Source organism: Aethalodelphis obliquidens, unplaced genomic scaffold (assembly GCF_003676395.1).
Source record: "Aethalodelphis obliquidens isolate GAN/ISIS:26980383/991018 unplaced genomic scaffold, ASM367639v1 scaffold3, whole genome shotgun sequence".
Lineage (NCBI taxonomy): Eukaryota > Metazoa > Chordata > Mammalia > Artiodactyla > Delphinidae > Aethalodelphis > Aethalodelphis obliquidens.
Genome location: NW_020837947.1, coordinates 8,364,259 through 8,385,995, shown reverse-complemented (window position 1 = coordinate 8,385,995; position 21,737 = coordinate 8,364,259). Strand labels below are relative to the sequence as shown.

Genomic DNA, 21,737 nt, shown 5'->3' with positions numbered 1-21,737 from the left:
TTTCCTCCTTTCCTGGGACTGAATTTAGATATTTTGTTATTGTTCCTCAGATCTCTGAGGCTTTTTTGGGGGCAGGCGTCTATTTTCTACCTGTTCTTCAGACCAGGTAATTCCACTGATTTGTTTCTGTATTGACTGACTGTTTCCTATGTCATCTCCAATAAGTCCATCTGAGAGGTTTTTATTTTGGTTATTGTATTTTTCAGTTCTATATTTTCCATTTGGTTCATTTTAATCTTGTCTGTTTCTTTGCAAAGATTTTCTATTTTTTTCCATTTGTTTCAAGAAAGTTCATAATTGTTCATTTTTGATTGAAGTATTTTTATGATGACCACTTTAAAAGTCTTGTCAGGTTACTGCTACATCTGAGTCATCTTGGTGTTGTCATCTCTTGATTGATTTTTCTCATTCAAGTTGTGACTGTCCTGGTTCTTGGTACAATTGAGTGATTTTTAAATTGTCTTCTGGACATGTTGGGTATTATGCTGTGAGACTATGGGTCTTAACCGTTTTAGCAGGAAGTCACCCCTTTTGTTTTAGTGCACAGGTGTGAGTGGAGAGGAAAGTTTACCACCATGCAGTGAAAGCAGGGTGCCAACCTGCATCACCTCACTGGTGCCAGGTGGGGGTGATAGTTCAGCTCCTTGCTATGCTCCACTGACACTAGCGTTGGAGTGTAGAGGAGTTGAGTTCTGGCTAGCACTGCCTCTTACTACCTTGTTCCTCCTTGTTGCCGTCAGGTAGGGTTGAAAATTCAGCTCCCTCCTGGCTCAGCTGATGCCACCCCAGAAAAAGTAGGGTATCCATTTATACCATCTCTTACCACCTCACTGCCCCGGGTGAGGTGGCACTTCAGCCTCCTGCTCTGCCCTTGTTGACACCAACTCCATGGATTAATCAGAGGACTGATTGTTGCTGTCACGTGGAGATGTTAAAAGGTCCAGCTCTCCACCTTAGCCTCACCAATGGCCATGTGGAGGGGCAGGGCGGTTTATCCATTGGTGTGTGGCTGGAGGAGGGCTACAATGGTAAGAAGGTTTCTGTTGCACGAGGCCACCCTCTACCTTTGGACAGAGGGAGCAGGCTTTTCTTAGGGTGTGCCAGGTTCCAGGGTGTTCGTGGTTGCAGGTTGCAGGCTTCTCTGGCACTCTGGGATATGTGAGAGGCAAAAAGAAAACCCATGGACTCATTGCCATGTTGTTCAAGTCCAGAGGTTCCTAGCCAGTCCACTTTCTTCTTTCTACCTTTCAGAATCTTCCTGTTTGTTTGTGGTGCTACATCCAGGGTTTTTTAGTTGTAAAAGAAGGAATAGGAAGGAATTGGTGAATTCCTACATGTCTGGAATTGGAAGTCTGAGTATACTTTTAAAGTGAGGTGTTGATGAACTGACTAAAGAACTAAAAAAAAATGTACCAAATCATCATAATATTAATTTTTTTAAAAAGGACTAAAAAAGCAGTGATTCTCCATTCTACTCTTGTTTGAGGTCTGGCAGTATTCATTGCTACTGCCACAAGAAAACGCTGGAACATGTCTATATCACATGTTTGAGCTATTGTTTCTAAATGCTGGCCCCTGAACTGGCTGTACCAGAATGGCCCAGGGAAGTTTATTAATACTACATACCCCTGTGTCCAACTTTTGGAGGTTCTAATGCAGTAGATGCATGGTATGCTGAAGCATATACATTTTTGAGTTTTCTAGGTGATTTTGATATATGCTGATTCAGAATGTCTAACATCCCATACATCCCATGTGGTGTTAAGCATTTATATGTCAAATAGTGTTTACAAGTTAACTATATTTCATTTCTGTGCCAAGAAATCATTCTTTTTTTAAATTTAATTTTTTTTAATACAGCAGGTTCTTATTAGTTATCTATTTTATACATATTAGAGCACATATGTCAATCCCCAAGAAATCATTCTTAATATCACACTATATCTTACTCATCTCTGTAACCTACATACCCAGCACAGGACTTAAAACTCAATAAATATTTGTTGAGTGAACTAAAGAAAAGAAGCATAATTCAGGCTTTTTGATTAAATAATGATAACAGTATTGGAGCATGAGATAATTTAAACAAACCTAAATATATTAGACCAGTGCTACTGAAAGTGTGGTCCTCAGACTCGTGTTGTCTGTGAGCTATTTGAACTGGTCTATAACAATTTAATTATAGAAACTGAGAGTAAACATTTGGAAACTTTTAGAATAGATCTCCACTGTTCTATTAACCTAGTAAAAAATTGGGGTTTGTATTTTTAAAAATACTTTTAATTGTGGTAAAATACACATAACATAAAATTTACCATCTTAACCATTTTTAAGTGCACAGTTCAGTGGCATTAACTACATTCACATTGTGCAACCGTCACCACCATCCATCTCCAGAACTCTTTTCATCTTGTAAAAAGGAAACTCCGTACCCATTAAATAACTACTCCCTATTCCCCCATCCCTGGCAACCACTATCTGGTTTGTATTTTGCATGTCTTTTTTTTTTTTTCATTTCATTTTTCTAGCAATTCATCTTTATTTTATTTCATAAATGTGTTAGTCTATAACAGATTAGAAATTAAAAGAAACAAAAATTGGTCCTTCACCACAAGAACGCTCTGTGTTATACTATTCAAATTATACTTACCAGTGGTACTGTCTGCAGAGCATAAGTGTTGCCTCGGATCACCCTTCTGTCATACATTATGTTTCCGTAATGCATAGGTTCTTCAGCTCTGTAAAAAAGCAAATTCTAAATAATGACTGTAATAAGAGTATTGGTATCTATGAAGTCAATTCATTTTTTAAAATTGAAGTATACTTGATTTACAGTGTTGTGTTAGTTTCAGGTGTACAGCAAAGTGATTCAATTATACATATATATATATTTTTTCAGATTCTTTTCCATTATAAGGTATTACAAGATATTGAATGTAGTTCCCTGTGCTATATAGTAGGTCCTTGTTGTTTATCTATTTCATATATAGTAATGTGTATCTGTTAACCCCAAATTCCCAATTTATTCCTCTCCCCCCTTTCCCCTTTGGTAATCATAAGTTTGTTTTCTATGTCTGTGAGTCTATTTCTGTTCTGTTAATAAGTTCAATTGTATCACTTCTTTAGATTCCACATATAAGTGATGTCATATTTGTCTTTCTCTGTCTGAAGTCAACTCATTTTTAATAGGATTTAGAAATGAAAATATTTTCATTTAAGATGAAAATACTTTAATTGATTTTTTTTTTAGCACAGTCCATAAAGTAAGGAGACAAATGGAAAGTTTATTATAAAGCCAGGTGCTTCACAGATATTATTTATTGCTCACAATAAGCTTCAAGTTGGGAATGATGGTTGCCATTTGACTGAAGAGAAAGTAGACCCAGAAAGGAATCTGACCAAGGTCACCTAGCTAGTGAGAGGTGGAGCTAGATTTAGGATGCAAATCTGTTAGACTACTTAACAAACCTGAAAAGAGCCCAGGTGAAATGGGGCTTGCTCTAAAGGACTGAAAACATTTTGATTCCAGAATTGAAAAGTTACATTAACAGAATCAGGCTTAAAACATAAGTTACATTTATTATTGTTCTTTAACCTCCAAGATATTTTAAAATGATATTTTTAAAATATTAATAAAATTTTAACTTCAGAGGTCAGAATGATCAATAGTGAAAAATACACAGCTGATATTTTCATTTGAAATTCTGTAGACGATATGCCATTTGTGGTTATGAAACCAAATAGCGACCTGTACCAATAACAGTACTCTCTCAGAAATGATTCCGTTAGGGGTAGTAAATTGCTTGTTTATCACATACTGAAACCACTACTGGATAGCCTGGCATCATATTACTCAAAACCCAGACATGCTTCACTGCTCATCTTACTCGACTCCTGGACAGTGTTCGGCTCAGCCGGCCACTTCCCCGCTGAAGTGCTCTCCATCCCAGGCCTCCCTGATACCACCATATTATTCTGAACGCTCTTCTGCTTTTTCTCTGACTCCCTTCTCAGCCAGGTATTTGTTAGTTCCCCCCACTGAAGAATTTCCTTATGATTCAGTCTTCTCTTGTCCTGAGTTGACCTCATCCACTCTCAAGGCTTCACTTAATGTCCATATACCTAAAACTCCCAATTTTATCTTTAGCTCAGAACTCTCCTCTGAGCTCCAGACTGTACAGCCAGTTGACATGCCTGATGACATCTCACTCAAATGTCTCAAAGGCAACCTCAAAATTGAACTAATTATCATTTTCCCACTCCAACTTGTTACTTCTGTAGTGTTCTCTATTTCATTAAATGGTACTACTAATCACCCAATTGGTTTAGAAGCCTGGGAGTCATCCATGACTCTTCCCTCTTCCCCATTTTCTACAACCAGCAAATCCTATTGATTCTACCCCCCAAATCTTTCTGGCATCCATCCACTGCTCACTGCCACCACTATCGTTTACTGGGACTGTTGCAGAAGTCTCTTAGTCTCTTAACTGTGTGGAACAACATTTCTTTCCAACATTTCTATCCACTGTAGCCAGTGATCTTTCAGAATGGAAAAATCCAAACATAATGCTTACTTGATTAAAGCCTCCTAGTGCTAATTAAAAGTGATAGTGAGGATAAATTTTGGTTTTGTTTTTATGATATCAAAGACAAAAAGAAAAAAAAGTCCATAACACCTATTGCTGGAGAGGATGTGGGAAAAAGGATACGTTTAAACATTTCTGGAGGAAAGATATTTTGTTCCATTTGTCTGTATTAAAAAAACACATGACTTAACAATCCCACCCTGGGAATCTGCCTCATAGATATATAAAAGCCAGTACATAAGGCTATTTACTGAAACTTTCTTCTTTGTGGTTAAAAACTTGAAGTGAACTTAATATCTATCAATAGTGGAAAATTTTAATAACATATGGTATCAGGGGATATCATGCTGCTATTAAAAATAATTGGAGGAATATCCACAAAGAATTAAGTGAGTGAAGGAAGATGTTGAGAACTGTGTATGTTACCACTGCTATGAAGTAAAGCCCTTGTAGCTGTGTATGTGTATGTATATATTTATACACGTGTACATAAACATGTGAGCCTGGAGAAAAGTACAGAAGTATTCATTCAAAGTCATTAACATGGTTTGGGGGCAGGAGAGGGAGAGTAGGTTTGCAAGGGAAGGGGCTGGGGAATAAGGCTGTACTAAGAAAACCCACAGGCATGAGTGATAGGATAATTATTAAAAGATTAGATATGTATGTGCATGTATACATAAAAAAATGAGGGAAAAAAGGAATTAGAGCTTATAAAATAGGGGGAAGCCAACTGCAGATTAATGTGTGTAGTATGATTCTACTTTGGAAATAAACCTTCTATACATATGTGCATATGCTCCTGTATGAGTGAACAAGCAAGGAGGTGTGGAAGAATAAGATTTTTCAAAAATTTATTTATTTTGGCTGCATTGGGTCTTCTTTGCTGTGCACGGGCTTTCTCTAGTTGTGGTGAGCGGGGGCTACTCTTCGTTGTGGTGCATGGGCTCATTGCTGTGGCTTCTCTTGCTGCGGAGCACGGGCTCTAGGCGCGCAGGCTTCAGTAGTTGTGGTGTGTGGGCTCAGTAGTTGTGGCTCACGGGCTCTAGAGCGCAGGCTCAGTAGGTGTGGCGCACGGGCTTACCTGCTCTGCGGCATGTGGGATCTTCCCGGACCAGGGGAGGATCGAACCCATGTCCCCTGCGTTGGCAGGCGGATTCTTAACCACTGCGCCACCAGGGAAGCCCAAGATTGTTAAATTTGGTTACAACAAGAAAGTGGGAGTAGAGGTCGGTGGGAGATAATTAACTCTGCCTTTATTCCCCCTTATTTTGTATTCTTCATTTGCTTCAACAAGCATATATTACTTTTATAAATTGAAAATCACCAATAAGGATAATTTTAAACTGAAAAATCAAAGACATAATATAAAAGAACTCCTTCCAAAGGCTTGAATCAACAGATTACTTGAATATACCAATCAACCAACTCTATAAAAAAAAAGAAATTGTTCCTAATGAACCACCATTGATTCTTATTTCAACTGTTGGTGTGATTTAATAGGAAGGATTTGTAAGCAACCACTTAAAGGCACCAGGAAGTATTTCTCAAAGGAGTCCCTTTTAAAATTGAATCCTTTTATAATATAAATAATTTAAATTTAAATTTCCTTGTTTTGGCTTTCTTAAAGTGGTAGACATTTATTATAAAAGAAGTCTTGGGCCTCCCTGGTGGCGCAGTGGTTGGGAGTCCGCCTGTCGATGCAGGGGACGCGGGTTCGTGCCCCGGTCCGGGAAGATCCCACGTGCCGCGGAGTGGCTGGGCCCGTGAGCCATGGCCGCTGAGCCTGCGCGTCCGGAGCCTGTGCTCCGCAATGGGAGAGGCCACAACAGTGAGAGGCCCGCGTACAGCAAAAAAGAAAAAAAAAAAAAAAGTCTTTATTGTCAGAATAAGATAATTATGAATTTAGACTCTGTTTGAAATAAGCATCAAGAGCTACACTGCTCCTGTTCAGCCATTAATTCAACAATTTGTGTTGAGTGCTATGTGTCAGGCAGAGTCTTAAGTGAACAAAAGTCACAAAGGTTCCTGCTTGCATGGAGCCTGAATTCTTGTAAAGTTCTGCTGATTCCAAAATTTGAGGCTTACGGCAAGAACTTTAAGAGAACCATAACGTTTAACGCCCTTTCCAAATATGGATATTTGAATATTTGAAAATACTGATGAATGTAAAAGTACAATTTGGGGTCCAGCATGTTAGGATAACCTGATTCCTGTCCAAAGACTGCTGTGGAAACAGCTTTAGTTGGCTCCCATTTTGGACACGCTATTGTGTGTGACACCTTTTTTTTTTGCTGTACGCGGGCCTCTCACTGTTGTGGCCTCTCCCGTTGCGGAGCACAGGCTCCAGACGCGCAGGCTCGGCGGCCATGGCTCACGGGCCCAGCCGCTCTGCGGCATGTGGGATCCTCCCGGACCGGGGCACGAACCCGTGTCCCCTGCATCGGCAGGCGGACTCTCAACCACTGCGCCACCAGGGAAGCCCTGTGTGACACCTTTTTACCTCAGTTTCTTCATTTGCATAATGGAGTTATAGACCAAGGTCACAGCACTGGGGACTACGTAAGAAAATGTCTGTAAATGCCCCTAGAAGGTGCTTGCATGGCACATAGTCGGCCAACAGTAAACATCACTTGACTCAAACTTAGTGAAATAAGTCGGTTCCGTCCACATGTTATCAATCATGCCAGTATGATTTCTTGCCCTTTCTTGCTTCAGTTCTCCACACCACGGGAGAGTTCTTTAGGGGAGGAAATTTTATATTTCGCAGAGCGTGGAAAAGGGAAAGCAGCATAGGCAGGTTTTGCCAGGGCGAAGGGGCCAGGACCCCGCGGCCCCGGGACGTGGGGGGGTGGGGGTGGAGACCACAGAGGGGTTGGTTGGCTCACTCACTGCTGCATCTGGTCGTCCCGGTAACAGCGGCGCCGGCCAGGCAGGGCCCGGGGCCGGCTGGTGTAGGTGTAGGTGGCCATGGCTGGAGAGGCGCGGTCCGCCAACGTGCAGGCCACGCCCAGGGTCAGACCGCTTCGCTTTCGGTGAAGTTTGGGTTCGAAGCAGGTGGCCACAAAAGTGTCGTGGGAGCCGGAGAGGTGCACGTAGTGCCAAGGGCAGGGATTCCGCGACGAAAGGAGAGGCGGCAAGAAGGGAAGCGGGCGGGACGGGAAGTTGCCAGGGCAGGAGGTGGGAGCTACACTCGGCTTACTCGGTGCAGCACTGAGCCCGCCGGCGCCACCCGCACCGGTTGCCCAGCAACCCAGCGTTCCGGCTGGAAGCGGGACCTCAGGGAAGTTCCTGCTGGAGGGTTTCGGGGGAAGACCAGTGCGCCGGGGCATTTCCGGTCTTGACTCCGCCCACCCAAGTCTACCTTGTAGATGCACCTGCGCGTGAAGGAGGCGGGCGTGGCAGACCCCCGCGGAGGCTTGAGGAGGACGGCAGTGGTCCCCGGTCCCACTTTTGAGTGTGGCTTTGCGGGGCCTGTGTTGGCGCCGTTCTCCCAGGCCTCGTTCCTCGGGGGCCGCCCTCGGCTGCTTCTCCCGGCACTGACGCCGCGCCTCTACTTCGGGCTGTCCACCTACGGTCGCACACGCGTGGCACCCGGGCTCCTACCTCTGTTACGTGCCAGGGCCGGGCCAGGGCTTCCCTGGTGCCTCCCAGCACCGCCACCTCTCCCGCCCCAGGGGCCGCCTGCCGCCGTCCTCCGCAGCTGGTCTGCATTCTCCGCCTTCTCTGCTTACCGCTCTGTTGCTAGTCCTACAAGGGACCCTCGGGCGCACGGAGCGTGAAGGCCTGCCCCACCGACGTCTCATTTTGGGAAAGGGTGGGCACTTTCTTGAGTCTTTTAGGCCCCCTTTGCCCTGAAGAATGAAGCATCATGGGGTGAGTCTGCCCTTAGAAACGCAATGGATTGGTTTTAGTACTGGCAATGTAGGAATATTGGTTTGTGTAAGTGAAGTTTAGGCATCCCTGAGCGATCGGTTATTTGCATTTGCGTTTGCGTTCTTCAATTCAGTTAAGTGCTGTGTGGATTTAAATGCAGGTTCTGCAACGTACTAGCCCTGTAACCTCTGGCAAGGTAATGTTTTTGTGCTTCATCTTGATAATTTGCAAAATAGGGGTAATAGAATTTATCTCTTAAGAGTTTGTCATGAGGATTAAAAGAGTTAAGAGTAAAATTGGTAGAACTGTATCTGGTAAATGATAAGGCATTCTATTAAGATCGAGATCCCTCCTGTGCTTTGAAGCTTATGGTCTAAAGCAGATGTAGGCATTGTATAAACACTAACATAAAAGTATATGGTAAATGCGAGAGGTAAAAACACTGAATGAAGATTTTAGGTCTGATCTCTTAATTTTGAGGTGGTTTCTGAATGGGCCAAAGGAGAAAGTGACATTTAAATTGTGTCTGATGTGCATAGAAACAGATGGACTAGAAGTGGGGGGCTAGAGAAAGAAACGAGTTAAAGATGACTCTAAGGGTTTTGATTAAATGTCGGGCATTGTGTAGAAAAAAATGCAGAGACGCTCTGGCTTATGTTGTTTTTCTTCAGAGGATTTAATTTTACTCAGCTGGCAGAGTTGACATTTAATAAAGGATTCAGGCTTTGGGAGGACTGATCGATTTCTGGTTTTCCCTTATTCCAGACCATAGGCCTCTAAGAATCTCAACAGAAAACCTAGCATTTTAATGGGTCCCCATCTTGGGGGGCCTTGAACTCTGTAAGTTTGTATTCCCAGCTCTGTGAGATTGTGGAAAGGTCTACTTAGCTTTTTGACCACTTAGCACCTGCTTGGTATCTTGATTTCTAGTGTCCTTGCAGATTAGAATTAACCAAATGTCTCAAGGATAAAAGGAAATTAAGCAAATTGTCAAGCAAATTGTCCAATTTCCTTCTCTGTGGTCCCCCTATCTCTGGGGTCTTGTCCCTTCAAGACCTGTCGAAAGTTCTCAACTCTAGCTTGTATCTTCCCAGATCTGAAAGCCTCCTGACACTTCTGGGTCACTGCTTTCTGCTTGCACTAAGTGCTGTGCTCAGAAACTCAGTAAATGCCCCAGGAGAAAAAGCAATGGAGAAGTTCTCTATCACTATGTATTTTTCTTCCCCCTGGGATCCCAATCCCTTATGTCCTCACTGGCTTGGTTGCTCTCCAGTGCCTTCAAATCGCCTGTGTGGTTTTTGTTTTGTTTTGTTTTTTCAGCTTTTCTTGGTTTTTGTTTTACTCTTACCTTTGGTTTTATTTTTCTTTTCAGCAACAGATATTCCTAATTCCTATAGAAGTGTTGGTTTGATTCAAGCTACTAAGTCATAGCTAGAAGTTATGCCAAGAATGAAGTTTCCGTACTGATACAGGGAACACTGGGAAGGAGCAGATTGCGGGGGCAGCATTGGAAGCTCAGTTTTGGGCACATTAAGCTTGAGAGACGTGTTAGTCATCTGAATGTAGAGATGTTGAGTAGGAGTTGGATATGGGAGTCTAGGGTTTCAGGGGATTGGTCCAGAGTAGAGATGTGGATTTTTGACTCAATAGCATATAGGTGGCATTTAAAGCCATGAGGCTTGATGAGATTATCAAGGGAGTATAGAGAGATGAGCCTTGAGCATATTTAGAGGTTGGAAAGTTAAGGAATAAGCAAAGGAGACTGAAAAAGGTGATCAGAGAGATGGAGGAAATTGCAGACAGTTTGGTCACCTGGGAGTCGAGTGATGAAAGTGTTTCAAGGAGAAGGGAGTAGTCAGCGATGTCTGATCCTATTCAGAAGTTAAGCAAGTTGTGAACATTGGATCTAGCAACATAGAGGTGATCTGGGAAAGCACACCTTCAGTAGAGTTATGGAGAAGAAAGGTCAGTATAATGGATTCAGAAGAGAATGGGAGGAGAGAAATTTGTGACTCAAGGAGGTTTGCCACAAAGGAAAAGAAGGAGCTAAGGTGGTAGCTAAAAGGAAGTTGGGTCAAGAGAAGGTTTTCTATTTTTTAATGGGAGAATTAACTGTATATGTGTTTATTTAAAGGAGTGATTCAGTAGAGAGGGCAGAATGGATGATGTAGGAGAGAGAGGGAATGGATGTAAGGATGTAGGCAAGAAGGGATGGGCTCTTACCCACAAGTAGAGGGATTGGCCTTGTCTAGAAGCATGGACAGTTCATCCATAGCATTGGAGAAAAAGTAGGTATATGATCACAGATTCAGGTAGATTGGTAATACAGATGGTCCCCAATGACAGTGGTTCGACTTACGATTTTTTGGCTTTACAATGTTGTGAAAGCAATAGCATCCAGTAGAAACCTTACTTTGAATTTAGATCTCTTCCCAGGCTAGCAGTATGTGGGACCATCCTCTCTCATGATGCTGGGCAGAGACAGTGACCCACAGCTCCCCGTGAGGCATGATAGGAGAGTCAACAACTGATACAGTTACAGCCATTCTGTTTTTTACTTCCAGTAAGGTGTTCCACAAATTACATGACGTTTTCAATACTTTATTTTAAAATAGGCTTTGTGTTAGATGGTTTTGCCCAACCGTAGGCTAATGTAAATGTTCTGAGCACGTTTAAGGTAGGCTAGGATAAGCTGTGATGTTTGTTAGGTTATGCATTTTCGACTTATGATATTTTCAACTTACGATGGGTTTCTTGAGACGTAACCCCATTGTAAGTCGAGGAGGATCTGTAATTTTAAAACCCCTTAACAATTCATGGAGGTTTCTGATATAGCAGGCGCTATGCTAAGCAGTTTGCATACGTGATTTCATACAATGACCCTTTGAGGTTAGTTGTCATATTGTTTCTATTTAACTTACAAGGAAATTGAAGCTTAAGGATGTTAATGTCATACAGCAAGTAAGTGACCGAACCAAGATTTAAACCCTTATCTGTCTGACTCTAGAACCTGTGCACTAACATATCAGCTTACGGTGGTTGTTCTCTTCCCATCCCTCCACCTCTTTTGCTGTGTATCTCTCTCTCTCTCATATATATATATATGTATCTCCCAAATAATCACCAAGCCGTGCCCATTTTACCTCCTAAATGCTTCTTGATTCTGAGTCCTCTTCTTTGCATTCTTACTATTCTTACCAGCCTTTGACGAGACCCATACAGCCTAAGTTGTATCTTCTGTGCAATCAGAGAATGGTCTATCTGAAGTGCAACTCTGACCGTGCTAGTTCCCTCCTCAAATATTTCTGTCACCACTTTGCCCTATGAGTTCAAACTCCTTAAACATGCTGAGCCTTCACTGTCTGGTTACTGCCTGTTTTTCCAGTCTCGAATATTGTTAGACTCTCCATAGTCCTCAAGCAATTTCTATCTTTTACTTATCAAGTGATATTCATAATGATGTGTTGACATGTTTGCCTCCACAACTAGGCCATGAATTCCTTGAGGGTAGGGATTGTATCCTATTTGTAATGTTTGTCTATAATAGTTTGTTGAGTGAATGCGTGAATGAATGAATGAATAGCACAGATGTATAGTTTTTCCAAGGAAAAGAAAAGGAAGCATCTTATCCTTTTAGAGTTTTTAAAAAATGAGTGAATGGCTGTGGTTTCTGAAATTTTCTGAGCATAGGTAAGAGAATGCAAGAGAGAACTTATGACAGTTCATTATTCAAGACACATCAAAAAACTTCCTTGTACCAGGCACTTTAGTGGGAGCTAGGGATAGGTAGAGGCAGATAACAGGCAAGTAAACCAAAAAAGAAAGAAAGAAGAAAATTTGGGGGGAATGATAAAAGCTGCGATGGAAACAAAGCAGGGTGTTATGTAAGGAGTGCCTGAGCAGCTGCTTTAGATTAGCTCTAAGACAAGGCCTGAGGAGGTAATACTTACCTCGAGACCCGTATGACATAAGAAGGAAGCAACCACATGGAGTTTGGGGGACAGCAGCACAGGCAGAGGGGAGGAGCTGGTGCACGGTCCCGTCCTGAAGGCGGAAGAGAGCTTGGCAGTGAGTTTTTAGAGGTAGTGAGGAGTCAAAGCCCGTTAGGGCCTTGTAGGATGGGGGAGGACTTTGGATTATGGGGAGCTGTTCAGAGGTTTTAAGGTGGGGGGATGACCCGATCTGAGTTAGCGGGTACAAAGGTCACCCATCGCTCTGTGAAGAAAGGATTGTAAGAGGTAAGGGTACGAAATGAGTCAGGAAGGCGTTGCAGGTTAGAGAGAGGGTGTGGCTTGAGTCAGGGTGATGGCAGGGAAGGTGGAGAGAAGGGGTGCATTTGGGATACTTTGGAGAATGAATTTAGGTAATTTACTGATGGATTAGATGGAGGGGAGGAATAAAGGAGCAAAGGGTGACTGCTAAGTTTTTGGCTTGAGCAAAATGACGTGATAATCATGTCATTTACAGAGACGCAGCCGACTGGGTGGAAGGAGTAGGAAATCAGGAGTTCTGTTTTGGGCATGTTCATTCTGAAATGCTTTGGGCATCAAATGGATGTATCACGGGAGTAGGCTAGAGATGTGAGCCTGGAGTTTGGTGGAAAGGTTGGGGCTAGAGATAAGAATTTGGTACTCATGAACATGTAGAGGCTTTGGAGACTTTAGAAGTTAAAAAGAAACAGTGCGGTCTTGCTGAAACCAGAAGTTTCAGGACCGGTGGGGTCAGCCTGGTCAAATATGAGAAGTTAAGTAAGATGAGAACTGAGAAGTAACCGTTGGGTTTGCCAACATGGAAGTTGTCTGTGAACTTGACAAAAATAGCAGTTTCCGTGAAGTGGTGGGAACTGAGCCCAAGTGGAACAAGGGGAGGACAGTTTTAGTTGTGAGAAGCAGAGTCTACAACCATAGATTACTCTTTCCAGAAGTTTTGCTATTGTCTTAACTACTTAGTGAAGGGTATAAGGCCTTTGGACAAGTCTCTCAACTGAAAATGGATGGTAGTAGCTCACAAATTAATGTGTTTTTGCCACAAGGTGTCACTAATTCTTTATTATCTTCTGGTAAGTAAAATTATTGCAGCACAAGCATACCTGGTATTAAGGAAATACTGTTGTTGTTTTTTTTAAAAATCACATTTACAAAATAGGCCAATTAGAAGGTAGTTGTTTACACTGGGGAAAGGTTTCCTTTCAAGAGCCAGTCTCTCTAGAATATTCAACATCTGTGCACAGGCCTAAAGGGACACATTGAACATGAGGCTGGGTATCAGAGGGCCAGGATTCTGGACTTAGAGCACTGGATTGAGAGAAGACTGGGGTGCAACTCCAGTTTTGCGCTCACTAGCTGTGTGACCTCAGGCAAAATTTAAATGATTCTTTGTCTTATTGATTTTTTTTATCTTTCATTATTATTTTAAAATAACAGAGTAGAGGCTCCTTTACCCATCTCACCCAATTATTTTTACACGTCAAAAGAGATGTGTATAACAGAGATGCTTAGAAAACGGTGAAGTGCAATGTAAATACAAGATTTAAAACAATTTTTATAAAAATCATTTATGCCCAACTTTATAGCAATGAAGGTATAACGTTAGGCCGTTATATTAGTGAAGACTCTTGATGCCAAGTGGTAGAAACCCAGTTTGAACTTGCTTGGCAAGCAGGGTATGTTTTGATGTTTCTAAGGGCGGTTCACGTGACTTCCGGAATGGCAGCGCTGCGGGGATGGGAGGGCTTCGGGCGTCACTGGAATCAGGGATTTGAATGACAGCAACGTGGGCACCCCTACTTTCCTCTTTCCTTCTGTACGATGTCTTTATCTCTTTGGTTCCAGCTTGCTTCCTCCACCTAATAGGGAACATGTTGATATTACGAAGGTTGTGGGACATCCACATGACAACATCCCGTAGGTTGAGAAGACAGAGCTGAAGAAGTAGATGCTATAAATTACCTTGATTTTGGTGAAGAGAATGTGAATTTCAAATTTATGAAAGCCACTGTCAATACTGACTTTCAAATTAAAAAAAAATAAAAACCAAATGTTCTGAAACAGTCTAGTATCTTTGGGTCTGCATGTCTTTATTTTAAAAAGTTAGACAGTCTTTATTATCTTCAATAAGTTCATATTATAAAGAGTTAAGATAACGGGATCAATGTACCTAATTTAAAGAAAGCAAAATTTTTTTTTAAATTACCAAAAAAAGAGGTATAATTTTTTAAAAAGAAATCTTCATTTTAAACATTTCAGAATGGTATTCTTTTAAAAGGCATTCTGATCTGGAATATATGTTAATTAAAACCTATTTTTACATAACTCTTCAGGAACATATGTATCACAATTTTATGAGGTGTATTTGCTAGTCATGTATGATGTATTTAATTTCTTTTAAACCCCCCCAAGTATGCCAATTCCTTTTAACCAAAAAAATCTTAAGAACTATTACTGAATTTTTTCCCTGCATATGCATTAATTAATCAAAAGTCACTTTAGTTATCCATGAGATTTTATCTGAAAATAAATTCTGAGCTGAATTCCCTTGGCAGAAGCAGAAGCAAGTTTTATAAACTTTCTTATATTGAATGGATGGAATCTCTCTTCCCAGCCCTGAGATTATACTGAAATCCAGGAAATGCAGACACTAGCACTTAAGTCCCCTGTTTTGAGGGAAACATCTCAAAAGCAAAGACCATTCCCTTTCCTGGGAGACTGGTGTCTCCCTGCTCTCCATACAGCTCACCCAAACATTGACAACATTGGTAGAATTGTGCTTTATTGTATATATGCCCCAGCTGTTTATGAATATTGTTAAATATTTAGATCTCTATAAGAAACTCTGATACAACATAGAGCATAACTAGGTCTTCTAAACTGTATTCAAGGATATTTCCCAAAATTATAACATCCTTGTCCCTGAGATTTGTTTTAAAAGGACAGGGTTGGGGACTCTTGGTTTAAAATGGCATTGAATGAAGTGGGAATTTCTTCCAAGTACTAGCTACATATCTGTGGCAGCAGTGATAGGGTTTGTCCATTTCTGTTTAGAAGAGCGCAGTAGATGTAAGCAAGGGGCAGGGGGTAGAAGTTGTGCATAGCAGTCTGTTTCAGCTTGAGAAGGAGATTTAAAAGGCACCCAGGTAAACAGCGAGTGAGGCCGGGGGGCAGTTATGATGCTGTTTGTTGGCAAAGCACCAAGTCTGGATTTATTCCCTTGCTGGAAGGTAAGAGGAGGAAGAGGAGAAACATGGAGCTTCTGGAAAAAGTGCTGTCAGACAGGGGAAAGGAAGTATGTATTTGGACAGTCAGAGGAAGACGCATCTCTAGAAGTGAGACAGTTTGGCATCCCTAAAGACATTGGCACCACCCATGAATAAAAGCAGGAAGCCACAAGAAAAAGAGTGCTTGAAAGACAATTAGATGCGATTGAAAGGGGGTGATATTATAGACAGAAATACTTTCTGAATGCCAGAGATTGTGCTGGGGGCTGAGATTAGGATGATGAATAAAATTGCCATGGCTCTTGCCCTCACGACTCTAGTGGGGTAACCAGGGGAACAGAAACTTCCAATCCTATGTGATATGAGTGATAACAGGGTGGGACAGGGTGCAATAGAAGCACGAGGACCCCTAACCCATGCTGGGGGTTGTGGCAGGCTTCCTGTGTGACATGATGCTGGAGATCAGGCCGAATGAAATTGTAGGAGTTTGCCAGATGAAATGAGGGGGAAAGAATACCAGGTGTGAAGCCCAAGAGGTGAGAGAATGCCTAGAATCTTGAGGCTCTGAGAGCTCAACGTGTCTGAATCAGAATATGAGGCAGGGGGTATTAAAAATATGTGATTAAAAGGAGATTAAACCTGCAGTTACAGAATTCAAATCCACATTATGGAGAATGTTGTTGAACGTCAAATGAGTGATTTAAAGAACCATCCTGAGAAATGTTCTCAGAACTAGAGGAAAGGATTAAAATATTGACCCAGCATGGGAGATGATAGGTATTGATATATAGGAGAGCAGATAACAATTCAACCTAAAACTCATATTCCTATGGGACCATAGAAGTAACAATGAAACATGTAATTTAACAAGTGTTCCCTGAGTTGAAAAAGTACTTGAATACACAGATCAAGATGGCTGTCCACAATCCAAGAAAAACTAATGGCAACATTTTTATACTACAGGGATATAGAAGACAGATCTTACGAGCATCCAGGCAAAAAGAAGCAAATTACCTTGCAAGAATGAAAATCCCACTGACCGTAGGCTTTTCTGCAACAAGATCAGAAGACAATTTAACAACATCTAATAGAGTTTTCAGGGAAAATGTTGGGAACAACCTCACCCTCAAAAATTCCATTATTTTTCAAGGCAATAGCATTTACTTTCAGACTTGCAAAGCCTTGCACCATAGACCATTCCTGTCCCTCATTAAAAAATACGCACAAAAGAGCAGTCAAAATGAAGAACTCAGTAATGAGGAAATTATGATTCACAAGGACTTATGAGACCAACCTTACTCATTTTGGACCAAAATACAGCTACTTGGTTGACCTCCATGTGGTCTGGTCGGTTCTGGGGACTGAGGGTGAAGCTTGGCCTGCAGAACTTCCCTGAGCTATTCCTCGGGAGGCAACTCTCAGGTCCCAGAAATTTTTTTTTTTTTGCGGTACGCGGGCCTCTCACTGTTGTGGCCTCTCCCGTTGCGGAGCACAGGCTCCGGACGCGCAGGCTCAGCGGCCATGGCTCACGGGCCCAGCCGCTCCGCGGCATGTGGGATCTTCCTGGACCAGGGCACGAACCCGCGTCCCCTGCATCGGCAGGCGGACTCTCAACCACTGCGCCACCAGGGAAGCCCCAGAAAATGTATTTCTTGCCTCGCATGCTTTACCCCTTGTTTCAGAAGGAATGTCATGTTTGATGACCGCTTAAAACTGATTTCGTTTCCAACGTCTGCTAATATTGCCTTAGCTACTTACCTGGTTGAGATACAATGTCGAGAAGAACTAAACACTCCCCTTTTCTCAGAACAGAGTCATGTAGCTTATTGATCATTTTCATGTCCAAGAGCTTGCGGTTCTTTTAATTGGGCAAGACTAGTAAACTGTGTATTAGCAGCTGTTGAGTCCTGAATCTTCGCCTTATCTCATCTGGGACTTGTGAATGTCCCTGTGTTACCTATGGTTAGAACCAGCATGTTCATTATATACATATGATGCTGACATTTAGAAATGTAGCTTATTTCTTTTTCTGTTTCTTACAGAAAATCTCAGAAGCAGATATACAATTTATCATTTCCTTTTGATCAAGGAAGTTAGTGACTCATTTCAGTAAGACAGATATTCTTAAAGGCACAGAAAAAAACCTGAAAATCATAACATTTCTAGTTACTATTGCTGTGTAGCTAGTTCCCCCAGAAATGAGTGGCTTCAGTAATAACCATTGTCTCATGCTCCCAGATTTTGTGGGTCAGAAATTGGAACAGGATGCAGTGGGGATGGTTTGTCTTTACTCCGTGAGGCCTGGGACCTCAGCTAGTAAGACTCAAACTGGAGATGACTTGACAGCTAGGGGCTGGAAACATCTGGAAGCTCTTCCACTCTCCTGTCTGGTGCCTGGGTTGTGATGACTTGAATACTAGGACCACTGAGCAAAATAGTTGCTAACTTGCCGAGACTCAAGGAAAGGGGACGTAGATCCCACTTTCAGTGGGAGGAGTGTCAAAAAATTTGTAGCTCTATTTTAGAAACTACCTGATAATAAATTGCTAACATTGGTTTTCTTTGGCTCACAGGTTTTGGAATGGTGCTATGGGTTGAATTGTGTCTCCCCACAAATTCATCTGTTAAAGTCCTAACCTTCAGTACTTTGGAAATAGGGTCTTTGCAGATACAATTAGTTTATTTAGAATGATGTCATACTGGAGTGGGGTGGGCTCCTAGTCCAACATGATTGGGGTCCTTTTAAGAAGGGGAGTTTGAACACAACCCCCCCCCACCCCCCACCCCCCCACACAGGGAGAAACCCTGTGAAGCTAAAGACAGAGATTGGTATGGTGCTGCCACAAGCCAGGGGATGCCAGAGGCTTCCAGGGAGCTACCGGAAGCTCGGGGAGCGGACTGGAATAGACGCCTTCACGGCCCCCAGAAGGAACCAACCTGAGCAACACCACGAACACCATGATCTTGGACTTCTAGCCTCCGCAACTATGAGACAATAAACTCCTGGTATTTAAGCCAATCGATTTGTTACAGCAGCCCTAGAAAACTAACGCAGATGGTTTTTAGTTTCTTTATATTTTTCAACATTTTTCATATTTTTGACAAGGAACATATGTTTCTTTAAAAGTGAGGGAAATAGATTTATTTAATATAATAATTTCAATTTCTAGATTCCATAAAACATGGAGATATACTTTGGTTGTATCTGGGTAATGCAACTATAGGTAACTTTTTTTAAAATTCCTTCTACTTCTCTATCCTGAAAGTGTTTTCTATCATAAGTGTGTGTCATTTTATTATGGGAGGGAAAAGAGACCGCAGGAAGCAGCCATTGAAAGTAGAAAGAGTAAGGACTTCAGGGAGATGACCCTGGGTCCTGCTCTGCTACTTAGTAATTCTGAGCCTGTTTCCTAATCTGAACATGGGAGGACTATTTCTCAGTGTTGCTGTGAGAGGTCAATGAATGAACACATCTGAAATCACCTAACCTGATGCCTCATAAGCTTCGCCTTCACTCTCTACAGTTTAACTGACAACCTCCATGACTGTGATTATGGGGGTGGGTGGAAGACTGAAGTAATTTAAGAGCTCATGCATGATTTTCCCCAATGGTTAGTGGGAGACTAAGGGCATGAAAAGCTAGGGAGCCTAGAGGTGGCTTTTACTGTGAAGCAGAGGCCGCTTGAGCTAATAGTCTCTACTTACCCAGCTCCCTCCTAAGGCTTTGGGAACGGTCAAGGTCAAAAATGGATCAAATGGTCATATGGCTTTGAAAAAACCTGCAAAAGGTATTTTAACTGCAATCAGTTAGGACTGCGGCCTCCTTCCGCTCTGACCCTCTGCCCCGACCCCAGCCACTTGGATGGCCTTGGAGTGGCCATGGGGGTTTGGGGCCTGGGCTAAGGGAAAGTTGGCTTGTGGATACATTTAATTTGGGTTCAGTGAGATGTATTTATGTGGTTTGCAGCCACCTCCTTGAATATGTAAGCTGTTAATAGCTAACCTGGGGTACAAGGGCCTTGCAGAGGTATTCCCACTGGCCACTGTGCCTACTCACCCAGCTTTTGAGACGAATAAGAACACATGTAAGGGGCTTTCCTGGTGGCGCAGTGGCTAAGAATACGCCTGCCAATGCAGGGGACACGGGTTCAAGCCCTGATTCAGGAAGATCCCACACGCCGCAGAGCGGCTAAGCACTCGCGCCACCTCAATGAGAGGTCCGCACACTGCAACGGAGACCCAGTGCAGCCAAAAATAAATAAATTTTAAAATATAGATTTCATATGTTTAAAAAACACATGTAAGAGCACTTTTTACAGAGCCTGGCACTGATGCAGTATGTGGGCACTGGAGGAGAAAAAGGGTTTGAGATACATGGAGCCAGAAAGTTGCCTGTGGAAAAAATTTCCAGATTTTACAGCTTCTATATGAAAGAAACTTGATAGAAATTTCTCCAAGTTTCACAACAGTCTTAAAAATTTAAATGACATTACCAATAATGAGTTGAGAAGCTGAAAAAATTATTCTAAACTATTAATGTTGACGAGAACACCATTTTAATCAAGTAAGCTAAAAAAAATCAGGTATAAGTTTTATTCTTTCTACACAAAATGTTACAAAATCTTTATAGGAAGAAGTGATTTAAAAGGGTATGCGGAAAAAATCTTATTAAAAAGTGATTAAAAAACTACAGTGAGGTATCACCTCACACCAGTCAGAATGGCCATCATCAAAAAATCTACAAACAATAAATGCTGGAGAGGGTGTGGAGAAAAGGAAACCCTCCTGCACTGTTGGTGGGAATGTAAATTGATACAGCCACTGTGGAGAACAGTATGGAGGTTCCTTCAAAAACTAAAAATAGAATTACCATATGACCTGGCAATCCCACTACTGGACATATACCCTGAGAAAACCATAATTCGAAAAGAGTCATGTACCACAGTGTTCATTGCAGCTCTATTTACAATAGCCAGGACATGGAAGCAACCTAAGTGTCCATCAACAGATGAATGGATAAAGAAGATGTGGCACATATATACAATGGAATATTACTCAGCCATAAAAAGAAACGAAATTGAGTTATTTGTAGAGAGGTGGATAGACTGAGAGTCTCTCATACAGAGTGAAGTAAGTCAGAAAGAGAAAAACAAATACCATATGCTAACACATATATGTGGAATCTTAAAAAATATATATTCTGAAGAACCTAGGGGCAGGACAGGAATAAAGACTGCAGACATAGAGAATGAACTTGACATGGGGAGGGGGAAGGGTAAGCTGGGATGAACTGAGAGAGTGGCATGGACATATATACACTACCAAATGTAAAATAGATAGCTAGTGGGAAGCAGCCGCATAACACAGGGAGATCATCTTGGTGCTTTGTGACCACCTAGAGGGGTGAGATAGGGAGGGCGGGAGGGAGACACAAGAGGGAGGAGATATGGGGATATAAGTATATGTATAGCTGATTCACTTTCTTATAAAGCAATTATACTTCAATAAAGATGTTAAAAAAAAGTGATTAAAAAGTGTATGCAGAAAAAGGAGCATTAATGAAATGTGTCTAGAGGTTGTTAATCAAAATACTAATATTTGAGGGGGGATTTTATTGTCAAACAAACCACTGCTTCATTAAATTTATCTTATCTAATATGAACATTAAATTTATAATTTGTGATTTGTTTCTCTATATAAATATTTGTATTCATTTTAAAATTTGTATTTGTAAGTTTGCATCCTTTTTCTCCAGAATGACAGAAGGCCCCTCACTACCTGGGTCTGGCTTAAAAAAGCCCAAGTTTCGGATTAATCCTTGTTCTTCTGCAAAGTTGTTACTTGAATCTGATGCTAATATTTAGCATTGTAGCTTCTGCTTTTCCATTTCCTACAGCAGAACTGAAAATTGGAGGAGCTATTTACCGATCATTTCCTTTTGATCTAAAAGGTTTCAGTGGCTCTGTCTAGTAAGAGTTTGAGGATTCTGTTCACCTAGTCAGAGTAAAACCATGACTCAGAGTGTGAGAAAATGGCTCTCATCTTCCCAGGAAGCTTTAAATATA

At 41.8% G+C, this 21,737-nt stretch overlaps 1 protein-coding gene and 1 long non-coding RNA gene across 8 annotated transcripts in view; one reads left to right on the top strand and one right to left on the bottom strand.

Annotated features, from left to right (window-relative positions):
* Positions 1–8,000, bottom strand: part of RSPH3 (radial spoke head 3) — a 96,341-nt gene extending 88,341 nt beyond the window's left edge. For all 5 annotated transcript variants that reach the window (XR_003427810.1, XR_003427808.1, XR_003427809.1 and 2 more), the window contains exons 1-2: positions 7,476–8,000; positions 2,651–2,738 (exon numbers count right to left, since the gene is read on the bottom strand). Coding sequence is in view for 2 of the 5 variants with exons in the window: in XM_027082182.1 (XP_026937983.1) it covers positions 2,651–2,738; positions 7,476–7,915 (528 nt within the window). In the remaining 3 variants the exon portion in view is untranslated. The remainder of the gene's footprint in view (positions 1–2,650; positions 2,739–7,475) is intronic.
* LOC113607120 (uncharacterized) overlaps positions 7,954–21,737 on the top strand; it is a 99,921-nt gene continuing 86,137 nt past the window's right edge. Inside the window, exon 1 of one of the 3 annotated variants that reach the window (XR_003427813.1) lies at positions 7,954–8,459. This is a non-coding gene — a long non-coding RNA (uncharacterized LOC113607120). The remainder of the gene's footprint in view (positions 8,460–21,737) is intronic. The other 2 variants (XR_003427819.1, XR_003427812.1) reach the window with 2 other exon arrangements.